Source organism: Folsomia candida, unplaced genomic scaffold (assembly GCF_002217175.1).
Source record: "Folsomia candida strain VU population unplaced genomic scaffold, ASM221717v1 Fcan01_Sc003, whole genome shotgun sequence".
In the NCBI taxonomy this organism is placed as follows: Eukaryota; Metazoa; Arthropoda; class Collembola; order Entomobryomorpha; family Isotomidae; genus Folsomia; species Folsomia candida.
In genome coordinates, this window is record NW_019091195.1 from 1,104,728 (window position 1) to 1,125,423 (window position 20,696).

Here is a 20,696-nt window from a genome sequence, read left to right on the forward strand (position 1 = left end):
ATGTATGTATTTGCACACATTGTACTTGTACGCTTTAGGAAGCCAAATAGCAACTTTGAATTTATCGGACAAGACAAAGTTGATAAATATTTTTGAATAATATTCATGAATTCTAGGAATTGATATCACACTCCGCCTGATAAAACTTGGCACGACAAAATTACAATGCTTACTTATGTACTTATTACTTATTTAGAACTTACATATGCAGGAATTTTCATAAACTTATTTTGTTAGATAAGTGTGCAGATGATGACAATCGAAAATTATTATTAGAAATCTTAGAATACTAAGTAATGTTAAGATTTGTATGGGATATGTATGTACCTACTAAATTCTATGATGATACATGTACTTATTAGTTACGCGAGCATTCACCTTCAAATATAATTGCTTACATAAAATGGGACAGATAATTAACTTCCACTTTGTGTCTAGGTAATTCGAATTTCAATGTATTATGCAGGAACCGCTTGTATCGAAATTGCCATGCCTGATAATTTGTAATTGTTTATATCATGCTTGATAAATAATCGTTGAGGTGACAAGTTTAATCGCGGTTGCTTGTTTTCTGCAGCTTGTCTTTTAATAGGTATCATGATAAATCGAAACCAATTTTCAGTTACAAATTTCTAGTATTAGGGGGAGTCCATAAATAACGCGAGAGGGGGGACGGGGGAGGTTAAGGCTCAAATATGTTACACATGTTAATGTTAAGGGGGGGGGGGTTAAAAATCGCGATTTTGCATTACATAATTTATGGACGGACCTCAACCAAGTTTTCAATTAATCATTTACCCATTTCTGAATACAGGAATATAACTCTGTAATTTTCATATGAACAGTTTGACGAGTTTATTGATTGCACGTGTTAGGTTTGTAAACCTCGTACTTTATTAACTAAATAAACAGTCGAAATTGTAAAGGTGGATGGATACGTAGTAGATTTGTAAGCGTGTAAATTTTCTCCCAGTGATCTAATACATTCATTTAGTAGCATTAATATTCTTATTGGGATCAAAATTTTATAATTTCAAGAAAGAATTGTCGTAAATCTTTTATTCTCGTGTGTATACTTCTCATCTCTAAATAAATTAAGATATGTATGTATGCATATTTATATACATACGTACCATGTATATATTTAAATACAGTGGTAAACATGTGTACATGGTCATATTAAAACGATGCATAGTCCAGCCAATCCAAAAAAGCAGTGACTCGCGTGTCTGTATAACAATTAATTTCATTATTTCTATTATTGTAAATCGCATTACTAGAACATCGGACTTCTAGTAAGCAAAGACTTACAAACATCCGGCCAGTATGGAAACAGGGCACACCCACCGATCCCAAAGCTAACCAAACCGATCAACGTATTCCGTCCTTCGTCTCCTTTAATTGTTAGTCCACCACCTGAATCGCCCTGCATGAAAAGTTGGTATTTAACATCGAAACTGTTCAGACCAATAAAAAATTATATTCTTACGAAACAAGTCCCAGAACAGTTCGGAGCCACGGCACAAATCATGGTGTCATACAAATATTCGATCTTCAGTTTCTTCTTGCACTCGGCATTCTCAATTATCCGGTTGCTAGATTTTTGTAAATATGTCGCCAATTTCCCGTGGGGATAAGTTGTGGCACCCCAGCCAGAAATGACTGCACTTTGACCTGTGTAAGAGTTACCTCGTTCCGGGAGACACACTGGTTGAACGCCAGCTCTAAATGTGATGGGGTGTTTAAGCTTAATTAAGCAAATGTCATTTTCCAAGTAGTATGGGTCAAAGTGTGAGTGGAAGACGACTGAGGACACCGACACTCGCTCATCAATTGCTTCCGTTGTAGAGTTAAAGTTAAGGTCCCCAACGATAACTTTTAGGGTTTGAATTGGAACTGGTGCAATACTGAAAATATGTAATCCCAAAAACAATAAAACGAAGCCGTAATCTTTGCAACATCATGATTGCTATTTATAATTTTGCGGACCTCATGTAGCAGTGTGCAGCAGTGAGGATCGAAACTGGCGAAATTATGGCTCCACCGCACACGTGACCTTTGTCATCTTGGATGCTAACTTGCCACGGAAATTCGTTAAGAAATGCTTCATCCCCACGAATTATGCGACCAAGCTCTTCCTCCTCAAAGACAGCACCACTCGTCGCATGTCGAAGTTTTTCTGGTCCAACGGTGGTGGTTTCCTCCTTCTTATTTTTGCAAAGGGTGCTATTTCCTCCATTATTAGACGAATTCGTTATTGCCTCGTAGGCTTGCTTCAAGTATGCAATGTAAAAAGCATTGTCTACATTTTGCCTCGAGTCAACTTTAGAATTGGCGTAGTATATTTGTTCAGTGTCGTCGAAAACGACGTTTTCAATGTCGAGATCTACACTTGGAACGGAAGTCGTTGTTTCTTCGCCCGATGATTGCTTTTTGGGCGTATCGGGATCCACCATAAATGTTTTTCCACACGAGGGATAGTCTTACAGAAAGTTGTACAATAAGTATGAATTACAAGCAAACTTTTTTAAACGAACATCGCAATCTTAAAACTTTAAATAGGCATTATGTACCTTTGACTCGTGGCGGTGCTCCACATTTGATCTGACTCACACGAATGTTATCTGAAATTTATAAAAAAAATCTTCAAGCGTCCTTAGTGTATGTACTATAATTTCCAGCAATAATAGAAATCAGATGTATAAAATCTATCTATATATGTAATAAATAAAAATCCGACCCATGCAGTATGAGCTAGTTGGTGTATACCAATTTTATGTAGTATATTTATATGTGTATGTCGCAAAGACTTACATTTGAACATTTCTTGGGAACTTTGAATTATTGAGAGAAGTGTGAGAGGAAGCTTGTGTCGGGCATCGGTTGGAACAATGGCTAAATAACACAATTCCAGTTACAATTTAGTTGACGTAAATATTTAAGTATGCATAAGTATGGATAAGTAAAACTATTTGGCGTACTAGAATAGCCAGTTAATTCTCCGCATCTTGGAAATGTTGCACCCTCCTCAGAATTCATGACGAGTAGCTGATCGACATTACACAATCCACGGTCCAACGGAATTGTAGTGTTGAACTCGATAAATTCTAATCTGTGAGTTATTTATATTACTTAACTACCGAGGGTAACGCATTATTAAGCATAAGTCAAGCTTTCTAACTTTACGGCACAAATCCCAGACTTGATAAGCACGTCATATTGGCAAATAAGATTTCCAACCATTGGTCCTGGATATCCAGGAGATTTAAAGAATGAGACCACTTCACTGGTTACATGATTGCATGAATTTGCAACTACAGAAATAAATGCATACATGTAAAATGTTTCAAATCTGACTATGTACGAATTATCTGCATTAAGACTAATCTGAAAAATCCAGTAAATACTCACACTGGCAGCACACCGAGTTGGCACCACCACGAGGACATATTTGCGACGAAGTACCACCTAAAGATGCACATTGCGAGGCATGAAGGCAAACTCCAGTGCAGCGCGTTTGTCTTGTGTCGTCATTATTCCGAGGTCGAGGCCCATCTTCAAATATATTGGGACCATAGTTATCAAACGCATCCCCATTATAATGCCTTCCACTGGGACTTGCACCTGCACGATTTCTGTAAGACCCAGAATAGTCGACTTCTCCTGAAATATGTATAAGATGATCATGATCATGAAAAACTGAAGTAAAAAAAATGTATTCATTGACTTATAAATACCTGGAAATATAATATTGGGTTCTGGTTGAGGGGGAGGTTGTGGTATTATTAACTGTGGTGATCCAGGTGTGTCATAACTCTGCCCGTAGTTAGACCAAACATTTTGTCGCATGCCATTGCAAAACCTGAGCGATCTTTTAAAACAGTGTGAATTTGACCAAACGTGAGGTTTATGGTTAGCAAAATTTAATTAAAACTTACCCAGAAATTATTATTAGGAGAAAAGTGAATCCGTACAAATCCTTCATTACCTCCTAAATTCTCAAGAGAGCCTATTAAATAAATATGCCATGCAGAAGGGAAATTATGTATATGTATTAATTAGCAGTAAGAATTGTAAATCGCTGTTTTGAAGTGAAAAGATCCATTACCGATAGTTCACAGGTTTTGTGTAAAACTGCACTTGAACTTTACGACATTTATTAGGAAGTTCATTCTCATCTCATCTCATCGTTGCTGAAATTGCAGTAAATATGTGCAAGTAACTGTTTACTTTGTTTGGCTATACTGCCAAACAAAAATAAAGAACGGGGGTCACTTATGCAAATAATTAATATCAACTCCCTGCTTTGCAACTGGTTTGATGGTAATTTTATTCTGGTTGTTGGAGTAAGCAAGATGAATTTATAAAAATGTTCAATTGAGTAATGGCAGAAAGAAGCGTTTACACAGAGGTGAACCATTATTACTGCATTTCAATTTTGCAATGCATAAAGTCCGACTCAACTTTCCACTATAATTTTCTTGTATGGCTTGTAAGATATTGTTGTATCCAGGTACATTTTTCGATATTAATCGACCTAGAAGCTATATACATCTACATATGTACTGTCACAATTGTTGTGTAATAAAACATGAAAACATGTCTTTGTTAAGAAGTGCATTCCATCACAATTAGTTTGTCCATGACGTGGGCGGTGGGTTATTGATTTCTTCTTTGGAAATAGACGGAGGACAAATTGGACACCTTGACTGAAATATTTATGAAGAGGAAGCCAGGTCGGCACGCAACTTTGTAAGGATGACAGACAGCAGCGTTTGATTGGTAAATTTGATTAGATATGTGTGTTATTATGCTTTCAAAATATTCTATTTCTCAAAAATTGTGGGTTTGAACTATATAATTTCTTTATGAAATAAACCTTTGCATTTGAATCTATTTTTATTATTCTTATGGTTCCATCACTTGAAAAATCCACCCTTTTTCTCCCCCACAAGCACCGTCCGATAACAAATTGGTAGAATTATTTTTGACGTCAGATTTTTTGGAGAATTTTATCCGCTGGCCTAACGTTGCCTTTGTCCCTTGAAAAAACTCCAAGGTTTTTGGCTTTATGATGTACCCACTCCATTCTGATGGCATTTCTTGTTTATGAAATTGTTTCGGATTTTGGTTATACATGTCAAGTAAAGGTTGGAGGCGTTCCGACAAATTTTGTTTCTTATCATTTTTCTGGGACTGAAGGATAAGCCGTATTTTTGAGGTGGGCGTTTCCAACTTGAATAATTCTTTTGTTTCGTTCACAGGGATTTTTTCAGTAATTCCGTGAACGGTGATCTGTTAATAAAACAATATTATTTTATATACAGTATTATATTTTGTAAGTTGAAAAAAATGTGTTCAAATAATTTACATAACGCATCCCAAATGTTTCTTCAGATTTTTTAAAGGTCCAAACAACCGTGAATGAAATATTATTTTGGGCCTGGAAACATACATAATGCTTTCAAGTTGACGGGTTAAAATTATAATAAGTAATCAATAGGATTGTTATCATAACTTATTAATTGGTATTCATGCTCTACACTTGTGTACTTACGAGATTTTTGGTGACTGGTGTTGTAACATAAAATTTGAATCCGGTATCGCTAATATCTCGCAGCATTACAATTTGTGTGGAAGGTCCATCTCTGCAAATTAGGAATAATAATGAATTCGTTGAATATGTGACATAAAAATATATACGTATTTTCATAAAACATTCTTCTTCATGCTTACTCTCCCAATGTTGCGATCGTCACGACATCAGGTCTGGGGTTCAAAGTTGACAAGGTGTTTGCTTCGTCTCTCCACATTTTGAATAGCTTGAGAGGGTCTTTGGTCTGTGTTAAATTTATAGCTTCAATTCCCAGCGATAATTTGTAGTGTCTCATCTGCTTAGGGATACCATAAATTTAGCTAATTTTGAATTATTCACAAAAAAGTGAAACTTACAATAAAGGAATTTGTCCATTTCGGGGCTTGGATAACAATTATGGAACCAACAAGTAAAGTCATAAGTTTGTAGAAATTAAATCGGTCCATCTTCTAAAATTTGGAGTAAGTAAACTTTACAGAGACATGTAAGTGTTGATTGGAGATTGCGAATGTGAAAATGTGATAAGTTTTGCATACAATTTTCCATTATGCCCAAAACTTCGTGTCCATCAATGGAACGCTAAGTATTTCTTTTTCCTTATAAAATACAATTGATTACTTGTCATGTGTATTATTCCATTAATTAACCAATACTCCAGAAGTCCGGCACATACATATTTAGATTAAGTTTACATTACACTGCCTTGAAAACATGGAAAAAGTTTTGTCTAGAGTTCGCGTGGACCAATCCATGCACAACAGAAAAACAAACTAAACTAATAACTATCTATTTACCTAATAATATCAAGAACAGTTTAACCATTTTATTGTCTAAAATATGGATTATAATTAATACAAGAAACATCACTTCCTACATGATTTTGATTGCTACATATGAAAAGCAAATGCATACATTTTTATTTTATGTAACTTACACAAGTTGAATGCCAGGTGACAAATGAACTGAGACAATAATTTTAAATGCTACATATGTATTAAAATTTATTTCACGGATGGCTATACCTCGCAATGGCACAATTGACCATATATATTTATTTGTCAATGTCTTAGGATTAGAACAAGAGGAAATCTTTACTCAAGCACACCACATTCTGTCCCCAGAAAGGCACCACCCGTTGCCTCGATATCCATGGGCTTTGCAGCATTCCCGAATCACTTCTTCAAAACCAGGAGGTGAGATGTTTGCAGGTTTTCTGCATATTTCATCGCAAGGCGGTACCAATGCGGCTAAATACATTAAACGGAGTTTAGTTGATCGTGAAATTACTATAATAAATCGATTGTTAAATAAGTTAAGTTATCACCAAAAGTCAGGGTAAACATCACTGTGAGGAAAATAAAAACTCCAAAAGCCCCCTTCATAACGTTCAACTGTTCAACACAAGATCCGAACTCAAAATTTGATTGCTTGTATCAGCAAATACTTCTAGAGCGTGGTATTCGTCAACTGTCCACGTCAAGCGTGTGTATGTATAGTGACCAGAGGATGCCAAGTATTGTCAAGCCAAATATAATTTGCATAACTTCTTCTTCCAAGGAATTAGCTGTGATAGGAAGCCAGCAAGAGTGTGATAATATGTAGATTCCATTACTTGGATCATGTACCATACTCCACCAAAAAATGATCGCATATGCAATGCAAATTGAATAATTTACAAACAAGTAACAATTTCGAATAATAATTTCAATTTATTTCAAATTTTTAAATTAATCAACTTAAGAATTTCATTATTATTGGCGGGTATAAAGAGATGTTTAGCGGACACACCACGACCTGTCACCAGCCCTGCACCACCCATTGCTTGGGTACCCGTGAGCTCTGCAGCATTCTCGAATTGCTTCATTATGGTTGTTGCCCGGTCTTCGGCAAACTTCATCGCACGGCCCAATGTGGTTGGCTAGACAGAAATTCATACAATTTTAATGAAGATTATGCCTAAAACTAAAAATATAATCCACCCCTTGTGTTTCTTACCGTAGGCCACGGCGAACATCGCCACGAGGAAAAGAGCAATTACGAAAGTTCCCTTCATTTTGTTTCTGGATTAAAAACTCAGAGTTTGCAAGTCTTATTGTTCTTCTTATGTAGGAGATGTGATACTTGATATTTGAATATTGTCAACCCTTGCTTTTTATACATGCTCAGATTTGCGTAAAATTCTTGGAAATGCAGCTAATTGCGTCTTTTTCCAAGAAATTGAATAAGGTTAAATACTTTGTTAGAATGGCATAAAAATTTCATATTGATTTGATGGGATATGCATGTGTTTGCATGCATCTGCCTATTTATACAGGTAAATAGAATCTGTACGTGATCTTCGGCACAGTTCTTGCAATAATATTATGTCAAGGGGAGTGACGTAAACAAAGTAATTTAATTACAGAATTGTGGTAGGTAAAGAAGACCTGTTTGTTATTAAAATCATCCATTTCAGGCTACAGTGATACATATGTAAATGCAAACGTGTGCATGTATACTTATGCATGTATGTACATATGTGTATGCAGTTTGAGATGCGACAATGTACCTAAACATATGCATTGTTATGTTCATAGAACTTGCTATTTAGTATACAGTGCATTTGCATTTTCCTAGAAAATACGTTAGTAAAAATGTATCTGGAAATTGAGGAGTTCTGAGAATGTCGCAAAATTGCCTAAAAATAATAGTCCGTCCGTATTGAGAATGCATCAACTTGGGGCTGCATGAGGATACATAAATATTTCACTATTTTAACCTCCATAAAATCAATACTTGAGGGTGCTCGAAGTCGGTGTAGAATGCAGTTCGGAGAGTTAATTATACTGCTATGCGAAATGAGAGTTAATTTTATATGGACTTGTAACTTATTAAAGCGCACCAGGGCCTAGCTGAATTTTGCTTTCTTCTCATGCCATATATGAAGAAGAATATTATACTACTTATAGCGTTAATATTCCGAAATCGGGTATGCTCGCCTGACCCGGGTGAGTTTTACTACCACTTTTACCACCAGCTTCATTTCTTTGTCCTTGGCATTATTCGGTCTAACTGAGGGCTAGGAATTTGAGCACCGTATATCGACCATCACATTCCGATTTCTATATTTGTTCATGAAACTGCATGCGCCGAAATAATTTATTTTTTCCGTTTCTCATTTAGCAGAATTATTATTTTTACAAGAGTCTTTTAACCACTTTCAACATACTTTCGTATGTAATTATTATTTTCATCAGGACAATAACATTTTTTTAGCTAGATAAATGACCGAAGTGCAATTCGAACACAACGGAAGCTTCAACGATTGGCGTTTTCGGTACATTGTACTTCCCAATAAAGTAAAAGCCCTTCTGGTGAGTGGAGTTTCGAATAGCTTCCCCAGAGTTGGGATCACGGTGGTAAATGCCGGTATAAATATACATTTATGCACCAATTACGGTTTAAATTAAGCTTAAGGAAATTATAGATTAATATATTATGCATATGAATTCAGGTACTTTGAGCCAAGCTACAGGGTCATTCCCTCAGCTGTCACGCCTTGTCGCGCTCGCCTTGGACCATGAGGACATCGCCTTCCCTGAGAAATCTCAACTTCGCCAAGCCTTCGAGAAAAGGGATGGATGTTCGGAAACTAAAACACAGCCTGATTTTTCTTCTTTCCATTCCGTCGTCCGCGACACGGACACCAATCTTCGCGTAGCTTTATCATGGATGTCGAGCATGTTAAACGAACCATCATTTCCAGTTGAAAAGTTGACTGAAACTTGGAAAGAAATAAATGAATCGTTAGTCTCCGAGTTGGCTTATGATGAAGGGAAAAGGGTCGACTTTCTCCAAGAGTATACGACAAATCCGAATAACTTCCCTAAATATGGGGCAGATGGTAGGTTCAGGTAGAATAGAAATTTCATAATTTTCTTTCTTCATTATTGAAAATTCCAGGGAAAGAATGCAGCCCGCCTTTTAGTGAAGCTCAATTACGAGATGAGGTTGTGTCCTATTTCGAAACGCATTACATTCCATCATCCATGTATGCAATCGTACAGGGCTCACAGTCTTTAGAAGAACTACAGAAAATGGTGGAAGAAACTTTAGGTGAAATACAGAACAAAAATGCTGAACCTGATATTTCTCTCAGTTCGAAGCATCTCTACGGCCCATTGCAATGTGGAACGATGATGGTACAAAGAATGGTCCCCATCGATGATGATGAGGATAACACCTTTATTTTGAAATTTCACGTCCCCACATCGGAAATGGAGACAACTGTTGCGTACGCTGTAAATGAATTTTGAAATTTGTCCATCATAAATATTTCAATATAATAAATTCTATGTAAAATACTTGTGTATTAAATCAGGTTGGAACCTATATAAATCGAATGCTGGAAAGAGATAGATCGCTGGTGAAAATACTAAAAGAAAATAATGAATGGGTTCGCTCCACCAAGAAAAAATATTCCACCGATGTCACTTTTCCGTCAAGTGGATGCCTTTGTCTGGAGTTCAAAATGAAGTTGACGGAAACAGGAATGCAAAATGTGGATGGGATTGTAGGACACATTATAGCAGTAATATTTTATTTAATCAAGATATGCATGCGCAACGATGTATGATTGAAGACCAGTCGTCTATGTATCTGTAATGACTTCAAATTTGTTGTCGCATTATTTCAGTACATTCGTTTCTTGGAAGCGAAAGGATTTCAAGACTGGTTTTGGGAGGAAACAAAAATACAAAAGATTTTTTACAGGCGGATGTTTAACAATTATATCATTGATCACGATTGGGCTGAAACTGCGTTGAAATTGTTGGCTACGACAAATTCTTCAGAATACGCGATAAAATCAATTTACGGGACACATCTCATTGACAAATTTGATGAAAACGAATTACTTGGAGTGTTAGGAGGATTAGCTGCTAAAAATGCGAGGTAATATGCATATAAGCACTATAAGTCTTTAGCTAAAACTACAAATGTGGATCGTAAATTGATTTTGCTGGTCTTTCTCTAGAATAATTCTACTTTCCAAATCATTTGACGAGGTTGTAACCCATAATGTTCAAGGCATAGAATATCATGAGGAAGAAATAAGTGGCGAAGTTATCGAGGTAAATTACCAGCATGATTTATCACAACATTTATATTCAAACAATTTTGGAAATTGCAACCCTTTATACACAATCAGAATTTATCACAAATTATGCTTCTGATACATTTTAGCAAATACCACACCAACTTATTCATCAAGTTGATCCATTTTCTTGCAGATATGGAATTCTATTCAAGACGGATCACTTGATCTTGGACTAGAGTTCGAGATGCCTTCCCCATCAATGCTGATACCATCGCCGCAGGAAATCCGCCAGCAACCAATCGATGAGAATCAGGTAACTTTGAACTACTTTAATTGTTTTATCACGGACCAATTGATCAAATACATAACGAATTATTAACTTATAGAACAACGAAGGGGCAAAACAAATCCAAACTAATATGGAGTTTAGTCGCATCTGGTTCCTGCAGAATAACAACTTGGATTTACCTCAAGTCTATTTTCGAGTAGAGCTTTCCAGGTACATACCAAAGGGAGGGCGGCCTGGTGGATACGAATTTGACCTTGAATAACCCCGGAACGGTTTGTCGTAGCGGGTCAAAATTTTGAACAGACGAGCATGTTATCCTCAGATAGTTGTGTGCAAAATTTCAGCCTTCTACTTTGAAAAATGCCTGCCCCACAGCCCCCAGAAGCTGAGACAGTCATTTCAAATAGTTCCAGAAAAAATCTCGCCCGTGTTTGCAAAAAATTTTATTTGAATATTCTGTTGAGGAATAGAAGTGAGCTATTGGTGACAATTGACGAAGAACTATTTTCCCTACAAGTTACTAATTGGGTTCGAAGAGCTTACTACACGACAAATGCCGAAAAAAAATTCAAGAAATTTGGTGCTTTTCAGTGAGGAGAACTTTTTTAAACAGTTGATGGTCGTGGGTGCAATGTCCTGTCGTGGTGTCCTCCCACTTATCAAAGTCCCCCAAAAAGTGAAGGAATCTTCGAAGTATTATGTGGACCTTGTACTGAAACCACTTTTAGAATACAATTTTCCTAATTTGCATGGTAAAATAATAATTAAGGTGATTTTTCATCATGACGGAGCGTCCTCCCAGACGACAAAGTTGACCCAAGATTATGCAAATGACCTTGAACCTAGATTGGGGATAAAAATCATTTGGAATAGTGAAATACCTATACAATCCCCTGATATAAGTCAAATCGACTTGTTTGAGTTCGGATAGATGAAAAGAAAATCTTTCTGTGGGGACCGAATTTTTTAGACGGAGTTTGGAAAAAGTTGAAACGAGTGTCTCAACTTCTGGGGGCTGTGGGGGAGGCATTTTTGAAAGTAGAGAGTTGAATTTTTGCACACAACTATCTGAGGATAACATGCTCTTCTGTTCAAAATTTTGACCCGCTACGACAAACCGTTCCGGGGTTATTCAAGGCCAAATTCGTATCCACCAGGCTGCCCTCCCTTTAGTACATATCTCAGTGCTCAAAATTTACAAAACACACACCCATTTTTTGCACAGAAGCCACATTTTATAAAATCTTTTTCACCCAGTCCCACAGTTACCAGAGATCCTAAATCAATCCTGCTCAACAATATGTACTGGTTTCTGTTGGATGATCACTGTGTTAGAAGTTACGGTCGGGAGTCTGGGTTGTATCCCCAATTAGAAGAAACATCTTCCGGACAAGCGGTCTATGTCGACTGGTTTACGGCCACAATTGGTCAAGCAATTACTGACTTGATAAAACTGATTGATTCCTTCGTACCGGACGAGAAAAGTTTCAAATCCATCCGTTTCTCTAGAATAGCACATCAGAAAAATATTCTGCAAAGTGATGGGGCTAGTTATTTTGGAAGATCGGGTGAAATATTGCTTACGCCGTTGATTACACCGAGGGATAACCTTGCCATACTTAAAGGTATGTAGATATGTATGTACATACCAACATTATCATTAGAAATTAATTAAGGGCTTTGGGCATTAATTTAACTGAATATCACAGAAATAACTTACGCCGATATGGTCAACTTTGTCAAGCAATTTCACGAAACAATTATTTTAAATTGGTTGGTATATGGAAAGATTGCATCGGAGGTATTGAACGTTTGAACATTGGAACTGAAATATTACATATCTACTTAAGGTCTTATGAAGTGGTGATAATTTGTAGGAAGTCATAAAAATTGTGGAAGGATGCGAAAAAATATTTACAAGCAAGAGAACCAAAGTAGCAGATGGAGAAGAAATTACCAGGAAGCGACAAATCCAAATTCCTCAAGGTGTGTGCACATGTTATTATTATTTTAAAACGAATTTTGAACCTAAACATGCATATTTTGCATATTTAGGCACTAAATGGGCCCACACATACGAAACAGATACTGATGCTGCTGTGTGCACGACGATTTACTTTCAAAATGTTCAGTTTGATCCAAAGTCTAATGTATTGGTCCAATTTCTTTCTCATTTGTTGAATATGGAGGCGATTGAAATCCTACAAAGTTTGACGGGCATGGATAGCGTGGAGGCAAGCACGGGTACAGTGCATTGGCATTGAATTTTTAAAATAAGCAAATCATTGTTCATTGCTAAATTTCATAATTTTAGAACAACTTTACTCGCCTGATGCCAGGAAAAACTTGTACATCTACGTGGACAGTGCCGACGAAAGTCCAGATGTTGAGTCAAGGATTGACAAAATGTTGCTTCAATTTCATGTATGCCTGTTATGTACGACTAGTTAAATTTATGTGTATGAAGATGGGAAAAATTTCCAAAATTTGTATTTTTTGTTCAGAAAATTCTTGAATCAATGGACGAACTAGAATTTATAGGAAAGAGAAATGCATTTCTTGGACGGTTGTGGAATCCTCTTCATCATGATAAATTGGTGAATCAGTGGTTCGAAGAAATTAAAACGGGGTCGTTGTGCAACTTTTCTCGGTGTGAAGAATATGCTAAAGCTTTAGAAACTGTGGAACTCGCAGAATTTGTAACGTTTGTTGAGGTAAATATATAGCGAATCAAAAATTAGAATTTTTTAAATTCGTTTTAATTTAATAAATGATCGAAATATCCCTGAAGGAATTTGTTGGAATTACTCCTGGAAAAATGAGGCGATTTACGTTGATGGTTGGGAAAGGTCCGGATACCTCCAAGTTGGAAGAAAGTCGACGCGTTGAAATTGGTTCAGAAAATGTGGTGAGCACTGAGCATGCTGAAACAGTCTTTATTGTTTCCTAAATTCCGTTTTAATTCCAGGAAGCTATAATTGACCTTAATGAATGGATTAATGGATCGAATTTAGTGCCAGTAGAATCCAATGAGTAAAAAAAGACAAACAATGAAACAGAATCTGACTAATTTTTCAAGCAAATATTCATACTGTAGTGTCTCAAGAAAGAGCAATTTTTAATTCCATTTAAAAAAATCTTATACAATTTGATTTCAGTAATATTCAGTGTCATGAACGCTTCCGCAAAGCGCTTACCTTGTTTCTTTTACCTTTGGCGTAGATTAATATTGATGATAATAATATATACATTACGGAAAATGTGTAATGATTGTCATTCCCACCCAGCTTAATTATTTCATGCAATAAATGTGATTAAAGATGTCTAAAATTATTACCCAATTTTGCAATTATTTAAGTTTTAGCTTGGATTGACCTTCAAATCGTCAACAACTTTACTCTGACTTGGTTTTCAGACTTGCACTCACTTCATCTTATTTATTTATTTATTTAGATTAATCTAATCTATGTACATATTAACTGATTCATCAGTTAACGATTCATGAATCGTGATCGTGTATTGAATGAATGAGACCATAGTTAATCTTCAGCTGGCTGTCAGTCAACTCCTGCTTGATTTATTGATTTCAATTGGTTTTCAGTCTCGAACGAAGTTTTCTGATATAAAACAAATAGCTACTTTATTCTCTGAGTGATTTGTTGGAAAATATTTAGCAAATTCTTTCAGCATAAAAGTCATGGATTCCTACTACTTGGGTGTGGATGTTGGAACTGGTAGCGTTCGTGTCGGTGTTTTCAATGCAAATGGAAAACTTTTATATTCCAATTCAAAGGATATAAAAATTAACAATCCTTCCCCTGGATATTACGAACAGTCGAGTGAAGACATTTGGAGTGGAGTAGTCCAACTTATTAAGGTTTGCGTAATTTTAAATAAAAAATATGTATAAGTTCAATATGCTTGTTAAAACTGAAAAACTTTTGTAATTTTCAAGGAAGTGGTAACGTCTAGGATTGTCGAGAAGGAACGAATTCGTGGTATCGCATTTTGTGCGACCTGTTCTCTCGTCGCTGTTGGGCCGTCAAACGGGGTCGAAAAAATCTCAATCAGTGAGAATGGAGACGAGGAGTGGAATATTATCATGTGGCTTGACCACAGGGCCGGAGACGAAGCCAATTTTATCAATGAAAAAGGTCATCGTGTCCTGGATTTTGTAGGTGGGAAAATCTCGCTAGAAATGCAAACCCCAAAAATACTCTGGCTAAAGAGACATCTGCCTCAATCGTATGAAAGGACGGATCAATTTTTTGACCTTCCGGACTATTTGAGATGGAGAGCGACCGGAAGTTTAAAGGTTGCTGTTTACATTCTGCATATGTACGGATTTGAAATTACTACGCACTTTCCATATTTTTATGCAGAGATCAATTTGCTCGGTTGTCTGTAAATGGACTGCAGTGAACACACCAAAAGACGGGTGTGCTTGGGATTCTACGTTCTTTAAGTCTGTCGGACTTGAAGACGCCCTTCTGAAGATTGGATCGAATTTTTCGTATCCGGGGGATTGTGACCCGTTGGGAGCAGAAGCAGCAAAGGAAATGGGTTTAGAAGGGATCGATGTCAACGTTGGTTATTCGCAGATTGATGCGCACTCTGGGGTTTTGGGGATGATGGGTTGCACAGTGGTTGGAGAAGAGGTATGAACATAGGTTAGAATTGTGAGAATGGTTGGGCAACTATTTTGCAATTGAAAAATATTATAATTAGAACTTAATTACTTAGAGAAACGAATTGGATGTCACGAAACGACTAGCACTAATTTGTGGCACCTCAAATTGTCACATGGCGTTGAGTCGGGAGGCATGCTTAGTCCCAGGAGTTTGGGGGCCCTACTATGGCGTCATTCTGCCCGATTTTAATTTAAACGAGGGAGGTCAGAGTGCTGCTGGAAAGTTGTTGGATCATATCGTTTCCTGCCATCCGGCATATTCAAGAATGATGAAGGAATACAAGAACCACGGGTATTGTATATATGTATACGTATGCCTGGTTAATTCGCCGTTTATTTATTATGTGCTGTACTTTTTCTTAGAAAGGTGCTGGTTGGTCTGGAATCATTTCTAACGTTGGGAGAATCTAAAGCAACAACTGAGCTGACAAAAGAGCTTCATATATATCCAGATTTTCATGGAAATAGGTTAGTTAGAACTAGGGACCGTCCTTTACGACAGGTCCCCATTCAATGAAACTCCGATGAGATATGCTGACACAGGTCTCCACTTGCTGACCCCACTTTAAAGGGAATGATGTCTGGGCTGACACTTTCTGACTCGGAGGAAGACCTTGCAATCCTTTATCTTGCAACGATACAAGCACTGGCTGTGAGAAATATTTATGCAAAAATGCAGATTGCTGATAATAATTGCATATACTTTTGGGTTTTTGCCATTTATCTGTACATCAATCTTGCAGTATGGCAGTCTCCACATTATGCGTGAACTAGAGAAAAACGGGCACACATTTGACTCTGTTGTAATTTGCGGAGGTCTGACAAAGTCACGACTGTTTCTCCAAAGCCATGCAGACATTCTTCAACTCCCTGTTTTGGTGCCACATTGCGCTGAACCCGTACTTCTGGGAGCTGCAATCTCAGCAGCGGCCGCAACACCATCCAAGACTTTGGATCTTACCAGAGTTGTCAGCATGTCGGGAGGTGCAGAGTTAATTTCTCCAAATCGGAATGTGTTTGCGTGAGATTTTAAATCTATGATCTAAACTATTAAATACTCATATGTACGGATTTATATTTTGCTTGTGACAAATGTGGCAAATATTGCAGATATCACGAGAAGAAATTTGCCGTTTTTCTGGAGATGTACAAGGATCAAACCAAATACCGAGAGTTAATGAAGATTTAGCACAAATCCTTGGTTGCATTGATTATTCCACGTTCAATAATTTTATTGCTTTGTAAGTAAATCATGCAATAAATTGAAATACACAGACATAAAACATACAGGATTACATACAAAACCTTTAAATTAAAACGAGCAAACTAAAAAATATTACGGTAGAAGCACTAATTACAATATCACGTATTTTGATAAAAATCATATAATGATAGTCGCTTTGTTTCGCTTTTAACGGACGAACGTGGTGGTGAATTGCTGGATTCTATGGGTATTGGTGTCTTATTAACAAATTTAAAGGTAGGAGTTTCTTTTGTAGAGCCAACTTCTCGTCTAGTGTTGAGTGGTTCAACTTCATGGCCATTAGTCGTGGTCTGGTTATCTTCATCATCTGGCGCATGATATATTGGTGATGTGGATGTGGAATATATATTTGGCTGTTGTGATTGCTGCGAATTGTCGTCGGACTGAAGATATTCAATTATTTCAGTCTCTGATAAGATTTTATTTTTGGGTAACTTTGAGATTTCTTCCCTTCTTGCAGATTTGGAAAATATAGGTCTCCTTGATTGGAGCGTGGAATCTTCACTATCCATCTCTAAGGGTGTCACATACTCCTCAGTCTCGTCGTTGTAAAATGGATTTCTTGATGTTGATGCTGAAGAATCCCTCGTATAGAAATGAGTAATAGGAACTTCTTTCAGTTTACCAATTTTATTAGCTTTCAAGCTACCACCAGGTTTATAATCCTCAGGGATTTGTACGGAATCGTTATTTGCAAATCGAACAAAGTATTCACACAAATCCCACTTTTGCTTGGACGTGGCACAGAACAGGCTGTTGTACTGACACAGAAGTTTCCAAACTTGTTCTGTATTAACAAGGAAAACTGTTTTGAAAACTGGAAATTTTTATAACAAAAACACGAAAAGCTATTGTTCTTACGGATATTGCAGTTCCTAATAGTTTCATACATTTCTTCGATTTCTTTTTGAATTTTAAGATCTCCAAACGTAAAAAATACGACGTCTCTGCCGGCATGAGATGCAGCCAAAAGTTGAAGAATAGCTTTCAACTGAGGATTGCCCCGGAATGCTCCGCAGCCCCACTTACCTGTAGCTACAGGGACCGAGGTAACAGAAGTAGGAGATGAAAATCCAATATATGCCTAAAATTTTTATACAGATAATAAAATATAACTTATTCACATTCTCTATAAAACGTGACAAATTTATTCCCACCTTATTCAGTTCTCGAGATAAATACTTAGGCTGAAATTGTGTCGCTGGTCTCGTTATGTATAAAGCATCAATTGCCACAAATTGGGCGCATCTACGACCCTTCGCATCTATGGGAGTACTGTCGGTGAAATCGCCCTCGAATTGAAAACTTGAAGAATATCCCGAATACTTTGAGAATCTCTCACAACCTGTAACCAAATATTATTCAATTAGATATGTAGATACTCACATAGAATGAGTAGCATTAATTTATAGCGCTAACCTGTTACTAATAAAGCTTCAGAGGATGTCAACGTTTCTGTGAACAGCCGAGAAATGATTAGTTCTGGATAGATAGAGAACAATATTTCTTCTTGTACGGCTCCTCGACCCATAAATCCACCTCCTAGGAATCTAGATCATACAAACGTCAAAAATGTCATACAGATTGCACAATAAATAATATATCTATACATAATTTTAAACCAACTTGTTGGCAAAGTCCACTTGAAGCATCCCTGCACCATCGTCTTCAATCGTACCATCCAAAAGAGGAACAATCTTGGTCAAAGGCTTTTGAAGTGTATCCCACTTGGGTGCAACAGAATGTCGAAGTGATCTACGAGTGAACGTTACCACACCCATCGGCACTAATAAGAAATACGCGTTGTACAAATAGTTCAAAGATTTTTAAAAATTTAATACTCACTCTTATCTGAAATTTTTTCAAAATAGTGCAATACACAAAGGAGCTTGTTTGTTTTCATAGCTAATGTTGAGTTATCGTCATCATCTTCTTGACATTGAAAAAGTCTGAAATCAATTAATCAATCAATTTTATGATATACGTAGTAATTTGTCTATTTTTTTATTATTAAAAAAATTACTCGAGGAAATTAATACTCGGATAGTGTGCCTCGTCGTCACCAAACCGCTTTGGAAAAGTGCAAAAGAATGCGTTTGCTAGCAAGCAGGCGATTTGTTTTTGACTCAGCGATATACTTTGATTCTTGTGTTGCTTTAATAAAGGCAAGGGACAGGTAACTATGTTTTCCAAATCCAGGCACAATGTCTGAATACAGGGAAGCACTTCGGCGAAAAATTTGTCTCGTTGATTTCTAGTCATCACCTAAACAATATTTGAACCTAAATAAACAAACTTATATTGATATCAAACAATATCAACAATCACTTACAGTTTCCACGCAGTGTTTCAAAGTTTTCAATTCCGACCTAAAAGTAATGTATTGTCTGAGAGTATTTTCAAAATCAGAGCAGCTCAAAATCGGGAAGTTAATCGCTTTCTCAATCCTACTCCAAACCAAAACACGCTCCTCTCTAAAACGAGATCGGTCCTGATTCCATAAATAATCAGTTAAATTAGCTACTTAGCTATTTGTACTACAATTATTGCATTGCTCACATCATCGCCACCCGTATTCGTCTGACTGGCATCAACTTGTCTCCGGACTTTAACTATTCTCGTATTCTGCTTAGCACATGGCATGGGAACAAATTCATTCTCCCATTTTGACTGAAAAGTAGGCGGGTTGGGTAGTAGGTCGTCTCCAAGTTTGTAGTCGGTCTGTTAAATTAGGTCAACCGAATCAGTTGCATTAATAACCCAACGATTATAACCACATGTACATGAGATTATTTTGATGATTTACCGGTAAGAAAAATGCCAGAGTGTGGAAACTATTGGACTTGACGTCTGGAAAAATGCGTTCGCTTGGATCTAGTCGTTTCATATTTCTCACATCCTGTAGTCGTTCATCGTCTGTACGTTGCATTTGTGCTCTTTGAGCATTAAGGTTGAAGTCAGCATCAGAAGTTTTAGAAGGAATTGTCCAACCCAACCGATCGTTAGTCTCCATACTGCGGGAGGGTCCAGGTTCAGACACTAACATTGCTTCCTGTTCTAACCTTTCTACGTCATGAAGGAAACTGATGTCATCGTCATCGTCCTCCATTTCAACGTCGATAATAAAATCAGTTGACTGGCGTAAACAAGCATCCTTGGGGTCATCGTCATAATCTTCAATTAGAACTTCATCATTAGTAGCAGTCCCTTCTTTATCATCAGGCTTTGTCCATCCTTTTTGAGAACATGAATCTTCAATAATGTAACATTCTTCATCGTCATCCGATTTCGCTAGTTTCGAAAGGAGGTCAGATTGCGACTCTGTTTGTATCTGAGACATAGGGGGAGATTCTGGAACTATGTTGATTTGTGAGTCGACCTGATCGACATTGAAATTCATGTTGTTATTTGAAATTTCTGTAAGTTCAAAGTTTACGTAAGCATTATTAAGTATAACAATAAATCGTTCATTCTTTTGCATTGAAAATTACATTTGACTGAAATTATGCTAACTTACCATACGAAATAAACGGCAACAAATAGTTCAGCTTGCTGGAATTATTAAGTTCTTTTCAAGTTGGTTAATTAAATAAAATTAAACTTTTAAAGCTGTCTTTTCACTTTTGCTTTGTTTATTTGCGAGAAAGTTGCATAACATGAGCCCGGCGGACTATTTAGAAGCAGCCGGCGAAAAGGTTTGGGGCAGAAAAAAATCGACTTGATTGATGAAAAAATGCTTCTGCTTTTCAATTTTCATGAAAATGCAATGTAAAGAGAATT

General features: G+C 36.8%; 5 protein-coding genes across 6 annotated transcripts; 2 read left to right on the forward strand and 3 right to left on the reverse strand.

Annotated features, from left to right (window-relative positions):
• Positions 1-838: 838 nt before the first annotated feature.
• On the reverse strand, positions 839-7,148 carry LOC110845616. 2 transcript variants are annotated; one of them, XM_035849985.1, is made up of 18 exons: positions 6,921-7,148; positions 6,133-6,843; positions 5,953-6,045; positions 5,737-5,891; positions 5,558-5,648; positions 5,372-5,443; positions 4,109-5,295; positions 3,939-4,009; positions 3,738-3,871; positions 3,412-3,663; positions 3,182-3,314; positions 2,982-3,112; positions 2,815-2,895; positions 2,574-2,624; positions 1,990-2,482; positions 1,490-1,907; positions 1,312-1,426; positions 839-1,229 (listed from the first exon to the last, which is right to left on the reverse strand). In XM_035849985.1, exons 8-18 carry the CDS (start codon positions 3,983-3,985, stop codon positions 1,180-1,182), a joined length of 1,905 nt encoding a protein of 634 aa, XP_035705878.1. In that variant the 5' UTR covers positions 3,986-4,009; positions 4,109-5,295; positions 5,372-5,443; positions 5,558-5,648; positions 5,737-5,891; positions 5,953-6,045; positions 6,133-6,843; positions 6,921-7,148; the 3' UTR covers positions 839-1,179. The 2 variants fall into 2 exon arrangements, with proteins under 2 accessions (XP_035705878.1, XP_021947763.2); XM_022092071.2 differs by having other exon boundaries at positions 5,953-6,843.
• LOC110847694 (pyridoxine/pyridoxamine 5'-phosphate oxidase) lies at positions 4,909-5,813 on the reverse strand. The gene is made up of 3 exons (XM_035848979.1): positions 5,737-5,813; positions 5,558-5,648; positions 4,909-5,295 (listed from the first exon to the last, which is right to left on the reverse strand). The coding sequence occupies exons 1-3, from the start codon at positions 5,811-5,813 to the stop codon at positions 4,909-4,911; spliced, it is 555 nt and encodes a 184-aa protein (XP_035704872.1).
• A 1,082-nt stretch (positions 7,149-8,230) lies between the features above and the next one.
• Positions 8,231-14,295, forward strand: LOC110845618 (insulin-degrading enzyme). Its single transcript, XM_022092073.2, has 17 exons — positions 8,231-8,583; positions 8,852-9,004; positions 9,090-9,479; positions 9,539-9,876; positions 9,957-10,166; positions 10,272-10,528; positions 10,611-10,707; positions 10,867-10,986; positions 11,060-11,172; positions 12,220-12,587; positions 12,672-12,763; positions 12,840-12,948; positions 13,018-13,206; positions 13,277-13,386; positions 13,467-13,676; positions 13,754-13,870; positions 13,931-14,295. Exons 2-17 carry the CDS (start codon positions 8,860-8,862, stop codon positions 13,997-13,999), a joined length of 2,934 nt encoding a protein of 977 aa, XP_021947765.2. The 5' UTR covers positions 8,231-8,583; positions 8,852-8,859; the 3' UTR covers positions 14,000-14,295.
• A 206-nt stretch (positions 14,296-14,501) lies between these two features.
• On the forward strand, positions 14,502-16,935 carry LOC110847101 (FGGY carbohydrate kinase domain-containing protein). The gene is made up of 8 exons (XM_022093957.2): positions 14,502-14,839; positions 14,918-15,277; positions 15,345-15,620; positions 15,706-15,944; positions 16,016-16,120; positions 16,196-16,304; positions 16,396-16,673; positions 16,763-16,935. Exons 1-8 carry the CDS (start codon positions 14,660-14,662, stop codon positions 16,839-16,841), a joined length of 1,626 nt encoding a protein of 541 aa, XP_021949649.1. The 5' UTR covers positions 14,502-14,659; the 3' UTR covers positions 16,842-16,935.
• On the reverse strand, positions 16,930-20,593 carry LOC110847100 (poly(ADP-ribose) glycohydrolase). Its single transcript, XM_022093956.2, has 11 exons — positions 20,434-20,593; positions 19,723-20,333; positions 19,476-19,637; positions 19,249-19,407; positions 18,940-19,181; positions 18,762-18,865; positions 18,543-18,702; positions 18,336-18,466; positions 18,074-18,261; positions 17,778-18,000; positions 16,930-17,703 (listed from the first exon to the last, which is right to left on the reverse strand). Exons 2-11 carry the CDS (start codon positions 20,314-20,316, stop codon positions 17,015-17,017), a joined length of 2,652 nt encoding a protein of 883 aa, XP_021949648.1. The 5' UTR covers positions 20,317-20,333; positions 20,434-20,593; the 3' UTR covers positions 16,930-17,014.
• Positions 20,594-20,696: the final 103 nt, after the last annotated feature.

What these genes read in the sequence shown, in the direction of transcription:
- LOC110847100 (XM_022093956.2), bottom strand. Translation starts at nt 20,316, where the DNA reads ATGAATTTCAATGTCGATCAGGTCGACTCACAAATCAACATAGTTCCA. An exon ending in TGAAGCTTTATTAGTAACAG is followed by an intron (nt 18,262 to 18,335) that starts GTTAGCGCTATA and finishes ATTTGGTTACAG; the next exon opens with GTTGTGAGAGATTCTCAAAG. An exon ending in TATCTCGAGAACTGAATAAG is followed by an intron (nt 18,001 to 18,073) that starts GTGGGAATAAAT and finishes TAAAAATTTTAG; the next exon opens with GCATATATTGGATTTTCATC.
- LOC110845618 (XM_022092073.2), top strand. Translation starts at nt 8,860, where the DNA reads ATGACCGAAGTGCAATTCGAACACAACGGAAGCTTCAACGATTGGCGT. An exon ending in GATCACGGTGGTAAATGCCG is followed by an intron (nt 9,005 to 9,089) that starts GTATAAATATAC and finishes ATATGAATTCAG; the next exon opens with GTACTTTGAGCCAAGCTACA. An exon ending in ACAAATCCAAATTCCTCAAG is followed by an intron (nt 12,949 to 13,017) that starts GTGTGTGCACAT and finishes TTGCATATTTAG; the next exon opens with GCACTAAATGGGCCCACACA.
- LOC110845616 (XM_035849985.1), bottom strand. Translation starts at nt 3,985, where the DNA reads ATGAAGGATTTGTACGGATTCACTTTTCTCCTAATAATAATTTCTGG. An exon ending in AGAATTAACTGGCTATTCTA is followed by an intron (nt 2,896 to 2,981) that starts GTACGCCAAATA and finishes TGTGTTATTTAG; the next exon opens with CCATTGTTCCAACCGATGCC. An exon ending in ACTGTTCTGGGACTTGTTTC is followed by an intron (nt 1,427 to 1,489) that starts GTAAGAATATAA and finishes CTTTTCATGCAG; the next exon opens with GGCGATTCAGGTGGTGGACT.
- LOC110847694 (XM_035848979.1), bottom strand. Translation starts at nt 5,813, where the DNA reads ATGTGGAGAGACGAAGCAAACACCTTGTCAACTTTGAACCCCAGACCT. An exon ending in ACGATCGCAACATTGGGAGA is followed by an intron (nt 5,649 to 5,736) that starts GTAAGCATGAAG and finishes CCTAATTTGCAG; the next exon opens with AGATGGACCTTCCACACAAA. An exon ending in CACCAGTCACCAAAAATCTC is followed by an intron (nt 5,296 to 5,557) that starts GTAAGTACACAA and finishes TTTTATTAACAG; the next exon opens with ATCACCGTTCACGGAATTAC.
- LOC110847101 (XM_022093957.2), top strand. Translation starts at nt 14,660, where the DNA reads ATGGATTCCTACTACTTGGGTGTGGATGTTGGAACTGGTAGCGTTCGT. An exon ending in GAGCGACCGGAAGTTTAAAG is followed by an intron (nt 15,278 to 15,344) that starts GTTGCTGTTTAC and finishes ATTTTTATGCAG; the next exon opens with AGATCAATTTGCTCGGTTGT. An exon ending in GCACAGTGGTTGGAGAAGAG is followed by an intron (nt 15,621 to 15,705) that starts GTATGAACATAG and finishes TTAATTACTTAG; the next exon opens with AGAAACGAATTGGATGTCAC.